We start from the raw sequence: 19,171 nt of genomic DNA on the forward strand, positions 1-19,171 counted from the left end.
AACCAAATCCACTAGATTAAAATTAAATCTAATTAAAAAAATTACTTTTTAATACCTGAGGTTTAACGTAATTAATACTTCTGTCCCTCTATTTTGGCGACCCAACACTTAAGTTTCTCACTTTTTCTTCCGTCCAAATTCGTAGTCCTTCCGTCCATTTAAACCGTTTGGTCAAAGAGTCAAAGGTGAGAGATGATAATTTTTTCCAAAAATACCCTTCTCTCAATGTGAAATCCCTATTTTTTTTCTCTTTTATGTTTTCTCCAGTTGCGGAAAGGGTAGGAAGAAGAAGAAAGAAGAAAGAAGAAGAAGAAGACGTTGCAGAAAGGGTAGGAAGAAGAAGAAGAAGAGGTATTTGGATTTGGATTTAGTGATGATTAATTTTGTCAATTCACGTGTCCCAAACGGCTATTTTGGACGGAAGGACTACAAATTTGGACAGAAAATAAAGTGAGGGATTTAAGTGTTGGATCGCCAAAATAGAGGGACAAAAGTGTTAATTACGTTAAACCTCAGAGACTAAAAAATAATTTTCCCAATCTAATTTATATAGAGTGAGCAGGGATAAATATTTAGTCAATTCGATTCAAAATTAAATCAAATTAAACTGAAAAAATTAAAAATTAAAATTTTAGTATTTATAAAAATCGAATCGAACTGATTTTAATAAAAAATCGAGTTGAATTGAACTGATGTGATTTAGTTTGATTCAATTTGGTTTAATCGATTTAAATTTTTAATAAATTTTTTATTTTTTACACATTATTTTTAATATTTTACAATTTAATTAAAATATTTTAACTTTAAATAATCTAACCTCCCTATATTATTGAAAAAAAATATAATATTATCACTAATCGATTTAATTTGATTTTTTCGATTTTTTTATCAAAATTGAACCGAATCGAAATAACAAAAATTTTTAGAATTAAAAACCAAATTGAACTGAAATGAATAAGAAAACGGAACTGAATTTTAAAATTAATTCGGTTCGATCAATTTTTTCAATTTGAACCAAACACTTCTCATTCTTAATACCGAGTCGATTCACCAAAATTAAAATACTTCTTGTGAATATTTATCCAATTTACATGAATAAAACCTTCAAACTTACTTAAAAACAAAAATATTCTTAATTCATTGTATTGAGATGATACACCAAACTAATTATATCACAACAAATTATTTTACAATAAAAATAAATTTTATTCTTTTGACTTCGCATATAAAAAAATAAATTTTGGCAATAATTAATGTAGATGTTAGTGGGTAATTTTTTATTTTTTATTTTTTTTATTAATATATTATAATATAATTTATTTAATATATTACCTCCATATAATAAGATATACCCTGGAACACTCAATCATTTCTCATTAGTCTAGGCAGATACAAGTAAATCTAGTTTGTGAATTTTTCAATGTCCAACTACCTTCTGTAACTGCCTCTAAGACTATATTATCTCTTTCCTTTCTCATAATTTCTCTTAAATTGTTTTCAGAATTTTAAAATCTCAAAAATTTGAAATTAATTATTTAAAAAAGAAAGTATATTTCTCATAATATGCTACAAAGTTCAAATTTTTAAAACTTCTTCGAACATATAAAAAAGCAACAAAGTAAAAATATCTCTTTAAAATGAAGAGAACGGCTGAGGTTGCCATCCATGCGGGAATCTTTGCCACCTAATTAACGGATCATGTTTATGTAATTACAGACAAAGATTGATTTTAGGGTTTATTATAAATTTCTTAACATAGGTTGTCTTGCTGAAGAATTTGCCATATGTCAACTTCACGTGTCTAGGATTATTTACATGCATATCTTCTTCAATAATTATGACAGATATTCATATAATATGTAGCATTGTCGTTGCAGACAAAGTCTTATATTAGTTGTATGTATTCTTTGTCTTCCATAGGGCTTGAATTAAGCATCAAAATTAGGGTTTTGAACTGTGAGCCGTTTCTGTTGAAATTAAAAAAATCGAAAGAATCAAATCAATTTAATTTTTTATTTTTTAAATTCAATTTAACGAATTAAATCGAATCGAATCAGATTGATTCGATTCAAATCGCAAATAAATACTGAAATTTTGATTTTTGATTTATTTAATTTCGATGCAAATTCAATTTAATCAAATAATATATATAGTGATGTTCTCATGTATGAAAAATAGGGTTTACAGTGATTCTGTAAGTTTAGCTAGGGAATGAAATGTTTTTTTTTTTATTCCTTTTCTTTTTATATATTAGTGATATCTAACTGCTTTTCTACTATAGTGCCATTTGTCTCTGTCACTTAGATATGTACGTACGGAGGTGTCAGTCCCCTCTCCACGTTAGACGGCCATTTAATTTCTCCGGCGCGCATGTATAACATTGCGAAGTGACTGAACCAACTATTCTCCCTTATGATTGATCCGATCTACCCGTGCTTTCAGATCAAGACTCACAATATTGGGTCGGTCTGCTTAAAGAGGATCTGATGGGTTTTAAGTCTGCGTTCTCCTATAAGACCTTGCCTTACTCGCACGAGTAGATATATAATTCATTAGGTTTTATAGGTATGTTGACTCATTCAAACCAGCTTTTCAACTTATTCCTTAAGGCAACTGAGTATTCAACGCTCCCTTTATTCAATTTTTATATGCTGGAATATACTGCCAAAGACAAGAAGCTGAAACTTGTATTACAATGTTCTTATAATACTTGTGTATTTCTCTGTTTAGGTATACTAATTTAAATTTAAATTCTCTAACTAGTAATGGGATTTTTCTATACATAATTATTTTAAAAATTAGTTATAGGTGAAATAGATTTGCCCACATGTACTTGAGAGATGTACCTTGGTAAGTAATTGAAATATTTAATAATAAAAAAAAGAGACATGAAAAATCTCTATGCAAGAAACTACGTATATGTGCTCCAAAAATATCCAGTGACGATGCAGACAAGATTTTAAGAAAGAAATGGTAATAATACAAAAGCATCTAGAAGAAGAAAGTGAGGACAATTCTTGGATCGGACGGTAGGAATTCGATTCCCCATTTTCCCCGCTGTTTCTTGTCGACTCTGTATGTCTTCTTATCAAACTTCTCAACTACCAAAGCATCCTCAATACCAAATCCTCTCATTGTTTTTTCAAAGCATCCCCTCTATGCAAATTCTCAATCTGTCTTCTTGACCTATGACATTGATCCTCAAGAATATAAAGATACCCATACGCTGCATGCGGTTTCCATCCTTGTGCTTTTTTCACACCAAATTGCTTATTAGGTTTTACTTGGAATTATTAGAAAAGAAATATTCCCCTCTTGTGTTTGGTCCTATTCACATGCAATGACAAAAGGGAATTTCTATTGAGTTATTCCTTCCAATTCTACTTCAATAAAACCCCAACCCATTTCTTCTTCTCCTCCTCTCTTGTGCTCATTTCACTAGCTACATTCATTAATCTCTCTCTCTCTCTCTCTCTCTCAGAGCTAGACAAGATGATGGAAGGCTTAGAGGAGGAGGAGGAGCTTCTGAATCTTAGCCTGGCTATTGTTACAGATTCCGGAGGAGACAAGAAAAGGAAGAGGAAGACAAGGTCTCTTTTCGATCCATTAAACTCGTATGCAGGTTGTGAAGGGAAGATTTTTAGACTCCTGCAAATTAGAGAACAAATGCTAAAACCAAATCACAAGAGAAAAGGAGTTGTTGAAGATGGAAAAGGTCTTCATTTGATCCATTTGCTTCTCATTACAGCAACTGCCGTTGATGAAAACAACCTAGGCACAGCTTTAGAGAATCTAACTGAACTGTATCAAAGTGTGTCCTTAACTGGTGACTCTGTCGAAAGAGTTGTCGCTTATTTTTCAGATGGCTTGGCTGCTAGGCTTCTTACAAGAAAATCTCCATTCTACGACATGATCATGAAGGAGCCAACTAGTGAAGAAGAGTTCTTGGCTTTCACAGATCTCTATCGTGTCTCTCCTTATTACCAGTTTGCTCATTTCACCGCCAACCAAGCTATCATCGAAACTTTTGAGAAGGAGGAAGAAAGCAATAACCGAGCATTGCATGTGATTGATTTTGATGTCTCGTATGGCTTTCAGTGGCCTTCTCTGATTCAATCTCTCTCTGAGAAGGCAACTAATGGCAATCGAATATCGCTTCAAATAACTGGCTATGGAAGAAGCTTGGAAGAGCTGCAAGAAACTGAGAGTAGATTAGTTAGCTTCTCGAAAGGATTTCGAAATCTAGTGTTTGAGTTTCATGGATTGTTGAGAGACTCCAAGCTTATCAACCTGAAGAAAAAGAAGAATGAAACAGTTGCTGTGAATTTAGTCTTTCATTTGAACACCTTGAATGATTCATTGAAGATTTCTGACACGTTAAAATCAATACATTCACTTCAACCTTCCATTGTTGTCTTGGTGGAGCAAGAAGGAAGCAGAAGTCCAAGAAGCTTCTTATCAAGATTCATGGAATCCCTACACTATTTTGCAGCCATGTTTGATTCTTTAGAAGATTGTCTTCCATTAGAAAGCTCAGAGAGATTAAACATAGAGAAGAACCATCTTGGGAAAGAGATCAAAGGCATGCTCAATTATGACAGAGATAATAATTATGATTCAAACAGCTGTCCAAGATATGAGAAGATGGAAACATGGAAGGGAAGGATGGAGAGCCATGGATTCTCAGGAATTAAACTAAGCTCAAAATCCTTGATTCAAGCCAAGCTGCTTTTGAAAATTAGAACCCATTATAGGCCTCTTCAATTTGAAGGAGAGAGTGGTAGTGGGTTCAGAGTATTTGAAAGAGATGATGGAAGAGCAATTTCTCTAGGGTGGCAAGATAGGTGCTTACTTACAGCCTCTGCATGGCATTGTGTATGATATAATAGCTAGAGATCAATCCATACTACTCTAACACATTCATCATTTTTGTAACTTCTTTCAAATAATTCAATATTAAAGATTATCTGGTCATCGACTACTCTAAAATGAGAGATGAGATCAATGTCACGAATTCCTTCTAAAATTTAAGTACGAGCCATATTTAAAATTTAAAAGAGAGTATTTTGCTTTCGATCATTTATCAACAGTAGAAAAAAATTACTCGCCTTCAATAATTTCTCACCTGCTTATTTGAAGGTTAGCTATTATCCAAATCAATTAGTCAAAACGAAATCAGAAGTGTGAATAAGGTTTCTCATTTTCAATGTGATTGGCCTCCACCATAATTTGAGTAAACTTGACTTTTCTGCAAACTTGATAGTCAATTTTTTACCTACTTAGAAAATTCTCCAACTTGTTCATATATAATCTTTGAACTCATCATGTATATATGATCACGTAAGCTTCTCTTTTTCTTTTTCTGGTTTATCCATGTAGAATGTTGATTAATGGCATGGAGAAGAAATGAAGAAAATTTGTTATTGAGAATATGTCAAAATTAATAAAGTTCCGTTTACATGAATATGTTTGTATAAATATATAGGATTTTACGGTGTTCTATTTTTATTTTACACTATACGTCTATATAAACTCTGTATAAATAAATTTTTATCATTATGAAAATATAAATAAGAGAAAATGACTATTTAGTTTCTATAATATATAAAAACTTATTAGTTAAACTATCAATTTTAAAAAATATATTAAAATATTTTTAAAATTTTAAAAAGTTACTTATTAAATGTCAAACTAATAAATTTTCTCGAACTATAATATGTCACGATTCACTACAAAAATCTGTCGGAATAGTAACGGATATTAGTAACGGATTTAAATCCGTTACAAATTTGTAACGGATTAGTAACGGATTTTATATTCCGTTATTAATTTTTATTATTTAGTAACGGATTAATAATCTGTTACTAAATCTGTTACTTAATAAAATTATTTATAAATTTAATAACGGATTTTGAGATCCGTTACTAAATTAGCTAAAAATTAGTAACGGATTTCAATCCGTTAATAAATTTGTTACTAAATCGGTTATTAAATAAATAAATTAAATAAATAAAATAGTAACGGATTTAATAACGAAATGCAATATATTATATAATTAGTAACGGATTTAGTAACGGATTTAATTTGTTACTATTTTTTTAATATAAAAATTGATTTTTTATTTTTTTAAATTCTAAATTTTTTTTAAAGTTTAGTAACGGATTTAGTCCGTTACTAAATCCGTTACTAATCTAAAAATTAGTAACGGATTAAGAAATCCATTACTAAAATTTGGAGAATAATACCGCCTTTTTATTTTAGTTCGCCGCGTTTTTTTTAAAAATTTAGTAACGGATTTAATCCGTTACTAATCTAACGGATTTAGTAACGGATTAAAAAATCTGTTACTAAAATTTGAAGAATAATACCACTTTTTTATTTTAGTTTGCCCGCGTTTTTTTTTTAAAAATTAGTAACGGATTAAATCCGTTACTAAATCCGTTACTAATTCGTGTATTTATACACTCACCCATTTTAACTCCCTTCACTTCATTCATTTTCTTTCTCTCCATTTTATTTCCCTTCATTTCATTCATTTTCTTTCTCCTCTTCTCTCCTCATTTCTTCATTTCTCCCTTATCTTTTTTTTTTCTTAATTATTAACTCCAATTTTTTTCATTTTCTTTCATTTCCTTCAATTTTCTCTTCAATTTTCTTTCATTTCCTTCAATTTTCTCTTCAATTTTCTTTCAATATTGATCTTTCTTTTATCACTTGATTTTTGTTTTATTTTCTCTCATTTTTTTCTTTCATTTTCTTATATTTTCTTTCATTTTCTCTTCCACTTTCTATCATTTTCCCTTCTTTTTTCTTTCATTATTCATTCATTTACTTTCTTTTCTCTCATATATATACTCTAACCTTTTTTTTTTTACATTCTTTTGTATATCTTCATTTTCTCTTTATTTTTCTTCATTTTTTCTTCATCTTTCTCTCATTTTCTTTCTTTTTTCTATTTTTTCTTCCTTTTTTCTCATTTCCTTTAATTTTCCCTTTTTCTTATTTGCTCTTCATTTTTATCATTATTTTCTTTTATTTTTTTTCTTTTGTTATTTTCTCTTTTATATCTCATTTTTTTCTATTCTCTCACATTTTTTCTTTTTTTAAATTTTCTCATGTAATTTTATAATAATTTTCTCATAAAATTATTAAAATTTAAAATATTAAAGTTAATATTTAATATAAAATACAATGAAAAATTAATAGTTTACCATAATTAAATTATTATCTAATGTAAAATATAATGAAATAAATTAATTCCATTTAAAAAAAATGAAATAAATTAATAATTTAATATAATTTTTAAAATTAACAATATATTTAATAACGGAATATAAATTTAAAATATTTTTTTTTATTTTTTATTTTATCAAATTAGTAACGGATTAGTAACGGATTTCTATCCGTTACTAAATTTAGTAACGGATATAATTTATTTATATATTTTTAATTTTTATTAAATTAGCAACGAATTTGAAATCCGTTACTAAATTTCGGTACAAATCCGTTATTAAATCCGTTACTAAATCAGTGACGGATTGCTAATCGATTATTATTGCATTAGCAACGAGATTCATAGTAACGGATGTAAATCCGTTACTAAACTGGTTAGTAACGGATTTTTCATTGATTAGTAACGGAAAAATCCGTTATTAATCCGGAAAAATCTTGTAGTGATTAAAACTAATCGAAAGACTAATTAATAAATTTTTTAATATTTTAAAAATATTTTAATATATTTTTCAATATCGATGAATCAAATAATGAGTTATATATATTATAGATGAACCAATTAATGAGTTATATATATTATAGAAATTAAATAGTAATGGACCAAGGTTTATGGGTGGGGCTATGCCTCCTCTACTTTTAAATATTTAAATTTATTTATAATTTTAATGTATTTTTTTAAATTACATTTTACCCTCTTAATTTTTTTTTCTAAGCCATCATATTTTCCTCTTTAATATTTGTATATTTGTTTCGGTGAATTAATTTCATTCATATTTTTACATTATTTAGTTTTAATCTCTCAATATTTTAAATTTTTTACTCTCAACTTAACATATTTTAAAGTATGAAAATAAGATAAGGTTTTAATATTAATTTATTGAAGCATGAGGTAAATTTACAGTAATATATATGGAAGTATAATGCTAAAATGCACTATAAAATTCAAAGAGTTTATGTTAAAGCTGTTAAATAATAAAATTAAAAAGAATTAGTACAAATAAAAATTTAAAAAAAATAGATTACATAAAGTCTGCAATTTAATTTAATTTAATTTAAATTAATCTTAAAAACCAATTAAATTTATTTATTTTATTGTAGGGATACTAAATCACTATAGGTATTATAGTTTTTTTTAACAAACATTCTTTTATTTGAATAATAATTACATTTTACTTGAACAAATCTTCAAAAGTCTAGTATATTTGCCACATGGGCGTTCATGATTGGCAACGACCATCAACCAAAATCACAGCTTCACACACAATTTTTCAAATGTTAAAAGTAGCCGTTACAACGGTTATCTTTTTCAAGTAAATATTCAAAATCTAAATCCCACTAAAATTTTTCCCCCACCCTTAATTGTGGGTTTGTGTTTTCTCTCTGCAAGAACCACCTCAGTTAACATATAAACACCCTCCTCTCTCGCTCAACAGCTAATAATTTCCGCCCCTTTCTCTGTACCTACAAATCAAGAAAGAGAGTGATTAAGCCGCAACAATGGGCAGCATCGAAGAGAGAAAACGTAAAGAAGAGGAGAGAAAGATCCCGCTTTTTACAGTGCTAAAGAACGGCGCGATTCTGAAGAATATTTTTGTCATCAACAAACAACTGTCACCATCACCGGAGCTTAATTCGATCGCAGGCATTGAAAATTTGGAGAACCCAGATGGAGAAAATGAGGAGATATTGATTGTTGGTCGACACCCAGATTGCAGTATTGTGTTAATGCACCCTAGCATCAGTAGATTCCACCTTCAAATTAATTCAGTACCCTCTGAACAGAAGCTCTTTGTCACTGATTTATCATCTGGTATTTTTCTTTTTCACCTGAATTTAGTACTCGATTTTTACTGGATATCAATGGGTTTTCTAGTTCTTGATTGAGTTATAATGCGTTCTTGATCATTTTCTATTTATGAGTTCAGCGCCCTAGTGTAATCGAGTTTTCTTTTATTGCATTTGTGCTTGATGAGTTCTTGCATTACAATCTAATTGGTTTGGGTTTTTATTAGTTTCTTACGGATTTCTGGTTCTTTCGTAGTCCATGGGACATGGGTTTCAGAGAAAAAGATCGAGCCAGGCCTTCGAGTAGAGCTGAATGAAGGTGGTACGTTAAGGGTTGGTGGCTCAACCAGAGTCTACAGGCTGCATTGGGTTCCTTTGAGCCGTGCGTACGACCTGGAAAACCCCTTCGTATCAGAAGAAGATTTGGCAATCACTGAAGAGAAAGAAGAGGAAAATATAGAAAATCTATCTCAGGTGAGTGAGTTCATGCTTTGGTTTAAAAAGAAGAAATCAGTGATGTATGTATTTTATTCTCGAGGCAATGAAATTGTGGACCTAAGGTGTTTGATAAATGTTCTCCAAATGGGTTTTGTTCAGGATGAAGATTTAGAAAATAAAAATGCTGAAGAGAAAGACTCATTGATAATGGTAGGAACAGCAGAAGAAACATATCAGGTTAAGAGACTTTTTTTAATGTAGCAGTAACATTGGAAATGCTTCAGAACACTCGATTGATTTATTTTTCTCCTGTACTTCCTGTGCTGTGCAGGACATGAATTCTATGTCCAGTGAAAATGGAGAAATTCAATCAACGGATTCAAATTTGGAATGCATTGTCTCATTATTTCCTGATGAGAATTGTGGGTTGATTGTGGAGAAAGCCATCCCATCATCACCATCAATGCCTGAAGACATGAATTCTTGCTTTTACAAGGAGAAGGAAGAACTAGAAGGAAAATCTGGAAGTGATCATGAATTGAGCCCTAACATTGTTGAGGGAGTTATTTTTCAGACCTCGAGTCTGCAATTTTACGAATGCAATCAAAGCCCAGAATATCATTCTGCTAAAGAAGCAATACTAGAGGAATATGAATACTCGGACATTTCCGAGACAAGATTAGAGCCGGAGCTCAATGTTGAATTGGACAAAGATGCTTCATCATCTGTTGCAGAATCAGACATTTCCAAGACAAGATTACAGCCAGAATCCAATGTTGAATTAAACAAAGATTCTTCATTATCTGTTGCAGAAGTAGAATCCAATTCAGCCTCAGAAATACCAAAAGAAATTGAAAATCAAACTCTGTTGAGGAAAGGCGACGAGCAAGGGGAAAATACTCCTAAAGCATTTGAGAACAAGACCTTCACAATAGGAGATCTCTCAGAGCACAACAATGAACAATTCAACAAAGAAAATCTGACTCCAGAACCTTCAGTTGCTCTGCGACAGCTTCTTGAAGAACAAATTAGAGAAAATTCTACTGAAAACCTAATACTGAATATGCTGGTGAGCCCACAAAATTATGATCCTGCAGCCGCTGAAATACGTGAAGAAATGGAAAACCAAAGTCCTTCTAGGAAAGACGATGTACAAAATGAGTTCAGTAGTACCTGCCACTGTGTACCACCCCTTGCAACAGAATCTGTAAATTCATCTTTACCTCTTGCTGTTCTCCCTGAGATTGTAGATAGTAGGGAAAGTCAGACCCCACAATCTAACTTCCCTGCAGTTGAGAACACAGAGAAGTTAAGGAGCCCCCCAATCAGATCAGAAAAAAAATCAAGCTCCTGCAGCATTTGGTCAAGAAGGGGCAAACCTGCTACTCCTCTTCAGCTTCAAACAAGTAAGAGCAGGGCAAGAACCAAAAGGATTGATGCTGATATTGGATGGGAGAATCAGGAGGATGTTGAAAATAAATCTATTACAAGGGCTCTTTTCTCGGGTTCAGAAGCTATGGACGAAGAAATCTTTACTCCAGACAAGGAGAATCACACCCCAAATACCTTTGTAATGAAGGCCTTGAAAATGAAGGGCACATTACAGGATACTCAACTATCCAAGTTGTGCAGATCTTCCTCTTCTAAGTTTACTTTTAGTCCCAACATTGTACCAGAAGATATGATTGCCTCTTCAGACAAAGAGAACCAGACACCTCAAGTTCTCCGACAAAGGAAATCAGCTAAGCCTACCTTAAGGAAGCAAGTGAAGTTGGAAGAAGAGTCGGTGCTGAAGGAAAGAAGAGCAGAGAGGATTCCATTACAATCTTTATTTGCAAATTCCCCTGGGAAGAGCATATCTGAAGCTTCAGTCCTTGGTGCTGCTGCAAGAAGCAGCAATTCTATTAGCTGTACTCAAAAGGTTAAAAATTCTACTTCTGTAAGTTGAAAATGACTGGGTTTACTTCATTTATAAAAATGTTTCCTTCCTTTTATGTAGGTTTCTTCTCATTCAACTGAAGTTTTTTGCAGATTAACTCTGTTGGAGATGGAGAGAGGAGATGGACCATGATAGCAGATACCACATCTCTTCTAGACAAGGAGTCCAGGAAGTCACTACAGCTTTTGCAAGGTCTTAAGGGGACTCATTTAGTCATTCCAAGAATGGGTAATTAAAATGCCTCTTTGTACCGTAGACAATTTAGGCCACACTTTATCAGTAAGTCGTTTCTTTTAGTAACAAGCATCAATGGCTTTATTGTACTACCAGTGATAACAGAGCTGGATTCTTTGAAGAGGCGTGGTAGCCTGTTCAGGAGAACAACTGAGGCATCGTTGGCGTTAAAATGGATAGAAGAGTGTATGGTGAAAACAAAGTGGTGGATTCAAGTACAGAGCTCAATTGAGGATCAAAGACTAATAGCACCAACCCCAACTGCATTTCCTGTGTCCCCATCTGGGACAACAAGCTCAGTATCATTTTTGGCTTATGGAAGTTTAATGGAAATCGTTTCACCAACTGCAGAAGACCATATTCTAGATTGTGCTCTTTCCTATAGGAAAATGAACGTTGATGGACAACTCGTCTTTCTTAGTAACGATGTCACACTGAAGATCAAAGCCAAGGCAGAGGTACCATACTTAAATCTCTCCTAGCAAAATTTCTTTCATTTTCTGTCTCTCTCTAAATAAACTTCCTCCTTGTTGCTTCAGGGTTTGATATGTGAGACAGCTGAGGAGTTCCGAGACAGTCTGACGAACCCCTTCTCTGAGAGGTTCTTGTGGGCAGATAGCTCTCCTAGAGGACAGACTTGGACCGTCTTGGATGATGTAGTGTTGAAGGAAAAGTATTACAGGAGTCCCTCAAAGAAATCATCATCAAAGGGAGAAGGTGCAAAGGGTTTGAAGCTCATTCTGCTTTACAATTCACAGTATGGGCAGCAAATGGGTAATACTGTTCCTTGATGAAATATCATGTGCACAGCTGCTTATTTGTTCAAATGGCTGTACTTGTTTTTGAAATTCTGAAAAGGAAACAGAATCCAAGTATTCCATTTTTCTTTCAATAGAAATAGAAAAAGGCAAATATGGTAGTGAAGTATAGTTAAGCAACCATTCTTTTGGAGGCTAATGAAAGCATGTACATATATGAGCACTGACTTTTCGGCAAGCAGTGAATGAAAAGTACTCATGTTCACATGATTTTCTTCTCTTCTCTATATTTCTTCTTGCTTGTATCTCCACAATCTGACAGGGTACTAGCATAGAAAAAGCTTAACTGTCAGGAAATTTGGAATGAAAATAATGTCAGAGCTTTACTGAATCAACTAATAACTGTCGCAAATTAGCAATTATTACCCGTTAAGTGTCAAAAAATACTAAACACTCAAGTTGAGATCGTTGGTAATTTTTCAAAGGGAAACAGTGCATTTTTTCATAACTCGCAACATTAATAGTGTGCGTAACTTTTACTTGCAGTCGCTCAACCTTGTTTGTTTTGTAAATTTAATCACTCAATTTTATTTTTTTTTCAAAATTCTTTTAATTTTAATTATTATAATGATTTTTAAAGTTAATAAAAAAATATTTATTTCTCTTTCCAAATTTACTTTTTCTTTTCTTTTTCTTTGTTCTCCTCTTTGTTTAGTAAAAAAATGCATATTAATAGGTTTAACATCAAAAACTTTCAAAAGTTTAAATTTTAAACTTAAATATTATTTATGGCCAAAATGCATAATTTTCTCATTATTTTTTTTTATAAAAAGTCATTTTACTCTGCCTTTATTTTTATCCTATTTATTTTTTTAACTTTTAAATTTTAAATAATTTAACTTATAAAATAAGAGAATATATACTACCTTTTAATTTATAATTATGAATTAGAGTTAATTTATTTCATGAAGAAGAACAAAATACCCTTAATCATTACTATTTAAATTAGAGAAAATTAAAAGGATTAAACTGCTAAATATTAAATTTATTAAATATTACATAATTGGATTCACGATCAACATTGAACATTATTATCGTAACCCAATTAACGCCTAAGTCCGACAGTGGAGCATGTTGACGCGCCTCGCTGTGTCACGGTCGACGGCATGGCCTGGTGAAGGCCAAACAACACTTATTCTTTCTTTGGCGATCATTCCATCTTCTTGTATTCTTTGTGGAAAATTTCTCTCGATTTTGTCGACTCTATAACAAGCGTCCGTCTCTTGAATCAATAACACCAACTCTTATTAGCATCACGAATAACAGGATACTACGGTGAGCCTTGAAATCGGCAGCATTGCGAAGGCATGTGCATTCTACCGAAATCACGCAGCAGCCCTCTCCTGCAACTTCAAAGTGACTATATTCAGCGTGCAATAACCACAGACGACCTCCGCCTTCGCGGAAGATAGGCACGCTTTGGCCGCTGGAATCGTCGTGTTGCCCATTGTTGGCCAATGATGGGCCTTCTCACGGTGGCTGCAATATCCAATCAACTCTTTAATATTCAATAAATTAGCAGTTAAATTCTTCTGATTTTTACTGTAAAAGGTGTTTGTCTTTTTTTATGAAAATTAACAGTAAATTAACTCTAATTTTAAACGGTAAAGATTAAATTATAATTTTTTAAATATAAATAACTAAATTATAAATTTTTAAAAATATAAAATCTAAAATGAATATTTCATTAAATCACAACAATTACACTTGGATTTACCTTATAATTATGGTGAGATTTGTTCATTGATTATTTAATTGTGTCCGGTTATACCGTGAATCCGTATTTATATATTTCAATATATGAAAAATCTTTTGATATATTTCAATCCGTTCGAAATTTCTATAATTATGTTAATTGAACCTTTAAAAAGACATGTAAATTAAAAAAAAAGCAAAATATCAATCTTAAATAAACATTTTAACTAAGTATTTAAATTATGTTTAATAATGGTATAATAATTATAAAAAAAAAATACAAAATTTTTTTTACAAACTCATTGATTTTTTCACTTCAATGAGTAGTTAAAAAAAATGTAATAAAATTAAAATTGAATAATCAAATTAAAAATGTAATAAAATTCAGAGGCTGTGAATAAAAATTGCCCTTAGTAATATTGCAGTGATCACGAAAGTGAATGAATAAAATAGAAAAAGTAAACTTTCATATACAGTTTGTATATGGATGAGTAGGATGGGATTGGCCGACAAAGGATCATCTAACAATGTCATGAGTAGCTTTCATGCACCTAATATTCCACAAGTGTCCAACTTCCTCTCTGTCTAAATCTCAATCACTTGTCTGAAATTTACGCATGGTGGCAAAAGCCTGACTTGAAATGTCTGTAAAAAGCTCATTCATGAAAATTCGTTCAGATGTAATCATTTATATCAGATGAACAGATGTAGGCAACCACAATCCACAAGATCAATGAATGGCAAAGGAAATTCATTTATTGAAACTAATGAAATTACATATGAGGTAACATCAATTAGAAACCTAGGATAACTTATGCAATCAAATTGTAAAACAGCTAGAAACATCAGTGTATATTATTAGAACTCGACTCCCCTCCAGTTTTCTGACTGTAATTACATAGACCAGAAATCAGAAAAGAGAATGAACTTTCTGAATCATCAAATGGAGGTCGAGGGAACTCGTGAAACCCACCAAAATTACAAGTATCAAAGTTCAATGGTGAGAAATAACTAGCAGGATCATCAACACCCCCCTTAACATCCATAATATCTTGAGCTCCACTTCCATTAGCACCACCTGAGCCAAAGCTATAATTCATACTTCCAACACTGTTTGCCACTTCATTTTCGTCTCCTTTATCAGATGGCCCGGGTGTTGCTTTTGTTTCGTCAGGAGGAATAGCCGGAGTATGACCTTGGAAGAGAGCAATGTGACCAAAAAGCTTGTCTTTCCTTGAAAATGTCGTACCGCATGAACAAAGCCATTTATCCTTGCCACAATGCTTTTCATGAGTTTTGAGGTCTGCAATAACTGAGAATTTCTTGGTGTTGCATCTGCTGCAAGTGTAGCTCTTGTCACAGTGAGTTCTCTTGTAATGGTTTTTGACGCACAAAATAGTCTTCAAAGGCTGAAACTTTTTGTGATCCTTGTTCCGCTTGCAACCGGCGAAAGGGCAGGAATACCTCTTAATGAGCACTGGTTCAGAACTGGCTTCCTTGTTGGGTTTTGCAAGTGCAGCAGGAGTTTTGTACTCATCACCATGACCTCTCATATGCATCCGTAGATTCGCATCTCTCTTGAACCCTTTCCCACATATTGTACAGAAATGAGTATGTGGGGCGAGGATTTCTTCTTTTTCGAGTTGCAAGATCTCATAGGAACCAGGTGGAAGGTTCTCTCCTTCCTCAGCATCTTCTTCATCTCTCATTTCATGTTCTTCAATGGAGTAGTTCTGCTCAGTCCCACAGTTTACTGCAATATCCATCTGATTGGACTGATCAGAAACTTTACTTGCACTACTATATTGTGGCTGTAAACTACTATTCATGCCAGCTCCAGAGGGAAACAGAACCCCCCCAAGCTGTCCAGCAGGAGGCATGGCTACAGAAAGCGTATGCTTCACAGATGGAAGGAGACTACCTGCAGTAGAGATCAATTGAACAATAATTGAAGTGAGATCAGCAGTTATAAGCTGCTGCTGCTGAGTTAGCAGTTCGTCTGGCCGCCCCAAAACCTGACTCCTCCGGCCAATGATCAAATGCGCCAAATCTTGTAATTGATGAATCTTTTGTTCAAGAAAAGACAGATTGTTGAGCATGGCCTTTGGATCCCAATCTGGGACTTTGTTGGTTTGAAGAGTCTCATTAATGCGACTACTTTCTCGATCTGGTATTTTGATATGATCATTGTTGTTGGAAGGAAGCAAAGATTGGGTTTCAGACTGTGGATTGAATTCTTGGAAAGTTGAATTAGTCCTAACACCAAAGATAGAGGTATCTTCCCACTTCTGCTGATGTTGCTGAGCGTTGAAATTGAAATTGGCATACGATGGTTTCTGGGTGGAAATGTTTTTGGGTAATTCATTACCAGAAGATGAAGAGTTTGCCCATGTTTCTTGACAAAGCCTGTCTTTATGATCCATTGTCAGGTGCTTTCTCTGTATTAAGTCTCAATGCTAATCAAACCTGAAATTTTAACAGGAACTAGAAATTCAAACTCAGCAGAAACATTCTGATGTCCAGAAAGACAAGTATTAATCCAAGTCTCAATTATTCAGAATTCCCATTTTTATGGCCAAAATAACAAAAAAAATTTTCAACCCAGAATAAAAGCTGTTGCTTCAATCATATTAAGAAACAAGCATAGTATTTTTCATCCACATATTTGCTCAGGAAATCAACATCCTAACCCTAATACCATAGAAACACTAGTAACATCTTAACCTCTAAAGTCAAATCTCTCACTTCTAAAAGAAAGAAAGCAACACCAAAAATCCCTTACATCTACCTCCTAAAGACAAGTCCAAAGATCCCAAATCTCATTTTGTAATTTAGATGAGAACCCATTTCAAGCTCAACCATGAATTTTAATAATAACAATAATAATAATACTAGATTTGATTTCAGCTAGAATCTCAGCTGAATAAGCTGCAAATCATGCTAAAAATCTCATCTTTTTTCAATCAAATGACTAACCCAAAATCCCAAATATCATCTAAATACTGGGTAAACATCAGAAGATCTCAATACTAGCACAATACCCACAATCAAGAGCTAAAAGTTTAGAACAAATAAAAAGAACACAAGATTTAGCATCTGTATATGAGCATAAAAAAAGAGCAATAGTTCTCAGAAAAAATAAGAGGAGAGAGTCTCACAAGATTCAAGATTGCTTGGAATCAGATGCAGGGTGGTTCATCATGAGTTGGGGGGCAGAGGAACAAAGCGAGAGAGAAGAATGAAAAAGAAAAATGGAACTGGGACTGGATCAATATAATCAGCAGCCTTTGTGAGCAAGAAGAATAGAGTGTTGCCAAGTGTCAGCAAGATATAGTCAATCCCATCAATCAAAACCATTGATTCGTCAGTGTGATTAGACTGATGCAACCCCAATTAAATCAGAACCGTTGATGGGTCAATCAAGGGTTTGTTGTCTAGCTTTTTGTTTTGCTAAACATAATGAAAAAGACAAGAACATGTTTGACGGCTAATTGGAGATTGGAGGTGGATAGATGATGGATCCCACCCTCTCTTTATCTATGTGAGAAATGCGTCTTCCCATCTGCTTCCTATTCGGTTTTCCGCTTAGTCATTAAACAATAAGATCTGCAAATAAAAATTATTACTTTTAGAGTAATTTAAAAATATATATTAATTATATTAATATTATATATACCAATGAGTCTCTACATAAATAATTCAACATTACTCTGAATTTTATAAAAAATGGTAATAAATTAGATATTTTTAAGAATTTAACTGAATTCTAATAAAATAAATTTAAGTAATTATAATTAAATTTAAAAGATATTTAAATTTAAAAAATTAAAAAAAATTTACAATCCTATGAATATAAGCGTCGAAGATGAATTAAAATAGTCTGACGACGATGATGATAATGGCGATGGAGAAAAAGATATATTAAAGTGGTCTGTAATTTTATAAGCTTAAGCACTGGAAGGGAATTAAATTCGCCTGATAATGATAATGGAAAGAAGAAAATACATTAAAGTGGTCTATGATCTTACTAGTATAAGTGTTAGAGGAAAATTAAAGTCGCTTGACGATGATGATAAAAAAAAGAAAATAAATTCATGACAGCGATATGTAATACTATAGTAAAACGACAGTTATATATTATTAGAAGATAAAGGAAAATAAATAAGGGAGAAAAATATGAATTATTAAACTCATATATATATATATATATATAATTTTATTTTTTTTTAAATTTGAGAATATCACACATTAAAAAACTAAATTATTATATGAAAAAGCAGTTTAATAAGTAATATATCATTTTCCTTAAAAAAAGCAATCTATTATTTGAAAAAAATATGTATAATTTAAAATGTATAAAAATAATATAAATATATTTTGTATAGAATAAGGCATATTAAAAGAGCAAATTATATTCCACATCAAGTGAATCTTATTCATAATTTATTTAATTAGATTTTGTGAAATTTTTTGAGTTTTTCAAGTAAGAGTATTTTAAATATGATATATTTAATGCATTATTTAATAAAAATTTTTTTTTTCAAAATTTACAAGACCAAAATATTTAATCAATTGTGATTATATAGTGAAAATAAAAAGGATGATAATGAATTTTATTTATTTTTAAATTGGAAAAGTAATAATAATTAAAATAATAGGGGAGGAGAGAAAAGACTAGGGGAGGGTTGAAGCAGGGGAGAGTTGTTTGATAAAGAGAAAGCTACCAGGAAACTACGCCACCGCCTCGTTTAAGGAATTGGAACATTAAAAGAAGGTCAACATAAGAGTGGGGCCCATATAGAGATGTAAATGGATAAAATTCACAAAAATAATTTAAATAAAATATGAATTTGTATTAAATTTGATTAAAATATATTTAAAATATTTGAATTTATTTTAAATTTGATTTAAAATTATTTAATTTATATATTTTAATTAATAATATATATGAAAATGTATTTTTATTTTAAAATTTAATATTTCTAAAAAATATATAAATTCTAATTTTTAAATAGAAATATATACAAAA

At 31.7% G+C, this 19,171-nt stretch overlaps 3 protein-coding genes across 6 annotated transcripts; 2 read left to right on the forward strand and 1 right to left on the reverse strand.

The window, feature by feature from the left end:
• Positions 1-3,160: 3,160 nt before the first annotated feature.
• Positions 3,161-4,971, forward strand: LOC110607045 (GRAS family protein RAM1). The gene has a single exon (XM_021746100.2). The coding sequence runs from the start codon at positions 3,493-3,495 to the stop codon at positions 4,879-4,881; it is 1,389 nt and encodes a 462-aa protein (XP_021601792.1). The 5' UTR covers positions 3,161-3,492; the 3' UTR covers positions 4,882-4,971.
• A 3,593-nt stretch (positions 4,972-8,564) lies between these two features.
• Positions 8,565-12,778, forward strand: LOC110606322 (FHA domain-containing protein PS1). Of its 3 annotated transcripts, none has more exons than XM_021745076.2 (7): positions 8,565-9,043; positions 9,275-9,492; positions 9,616-9,693; positions 9,788-11,395; positions 11,488-11,623; positions 11,726-12,087; positions 12,169-12,778. In XM_021745076.2, the coding sequence occupies exons 1-7, from the start codon at positions 8,731-8,733 to the stop codon at positions 12,418-12,420; spliced, it is 2,967 nt and encodes a 988-aa protein (XP_021600768.1). In that variant the 5' UTR covers positions 8,565-8,730; the 3' UTR covers positions 12,421-12,778. The 3 variants fall into 3 exon arrangements, with proteins under 3 accessions (XP_021600768.1, XP_021600769.1, XP_043808859.1); XM_021745077.2 differs by having other exon boundaries at positions 9,788-11,377; XM_043952924.1 differs by having other exon boundaries at positions 9,616-9,666.
• A 2,098-nt stretch (positions 12,779-14,876) lies between these two features.
• On the reverse strand, positions 14,877-17,565 carry LOC110606768 (protein SENSITIVE TO PROTON RHIZOTOXICITY 1). Of its 2 annotated transcripts, none has more exons than XM_021745749.2 (2): positions 17,301-17,565; positions 14,877-16,626 (listed from the first exon to the last, which is right to left on the reverse strand). In XM_021745749.2, the coding sequence occupies exon 2, from the start codon at positions 16,563-16,565 to the stop codon at positions 14,988-14,990; it is 1,578 nt and encodes a 525-aa protein (XP_021601441.1). In that variant the 5' UTR covers positions 16,566-16,626; positions 17,301-17,565; the 3' UTR covers positions 14,877-14,987. The 2 variants fall into 2 exon arrangements, with proteins under 2 accessions (XP_021601441.1, XP_021601440.1); XM_021745748.2 differs by having other exon boundaries at positions 14,877-16,608; positions 17,301-17,537.
• Positions 17,566-19,171: the final 1,606 nt, after the last annotated feature.

The sequence above is a fragment of the Manihot esculenta genome, chromosome 18 (assembly GCF_001659605.2).
Source record: "Manihot esculenta cultivar AM560-2 chromosome 18, M.esculenta_v8, whole genome shotgun sequence".
NCBI classification, from domain to species: domain Eukaryota; kingdom Viridiplantae; phylum Streptophyta; class Magnoliopsida; order Malpighiales; family Euphorbiaceae; genus Manihot; species Manihot esculenta.

Excerpts from the sequence above, each read along its gene's own strand:
- LOC110606768 (XM_021745749.2), bottom strand. The coding sequence starts at position 16,565 with ATGGATCATAAAGACAGGCTTTGTCAAGAAACATGGGCAAACTCTTCA.
- LOC110607045 (XM_021746100.2), top strand. The coding sequence starts at position 3,493 with ATGATGGAAGGCTTAGAGGAGGAGGAGGAGCTTCTGAATCTTAGCCTG.
- LOC110606322 (XM_021745076.2), top strand. The coding sequence starts at position 8,731 with ATGGGCAGCATCGAAGAGAGAAAACGTAAAGAAGAGGAGAGAAAGATC. Across the intron at positions 9,493-9,615 it reads ATATAGAAAATCTATCTCAG|GATGAAGATTTAGAAAATAA; the intron begins GTGAGTGAGTTC and ends GGTTTTGTTCAG. Across the intron at positions 9,694-9,787 it reads CAGCAGAAGAAACATATCAG|GACATGAATTCTATGTCCAG; the intron begins GTTAAGAGACTT and ends TGTGCTGTGCAG.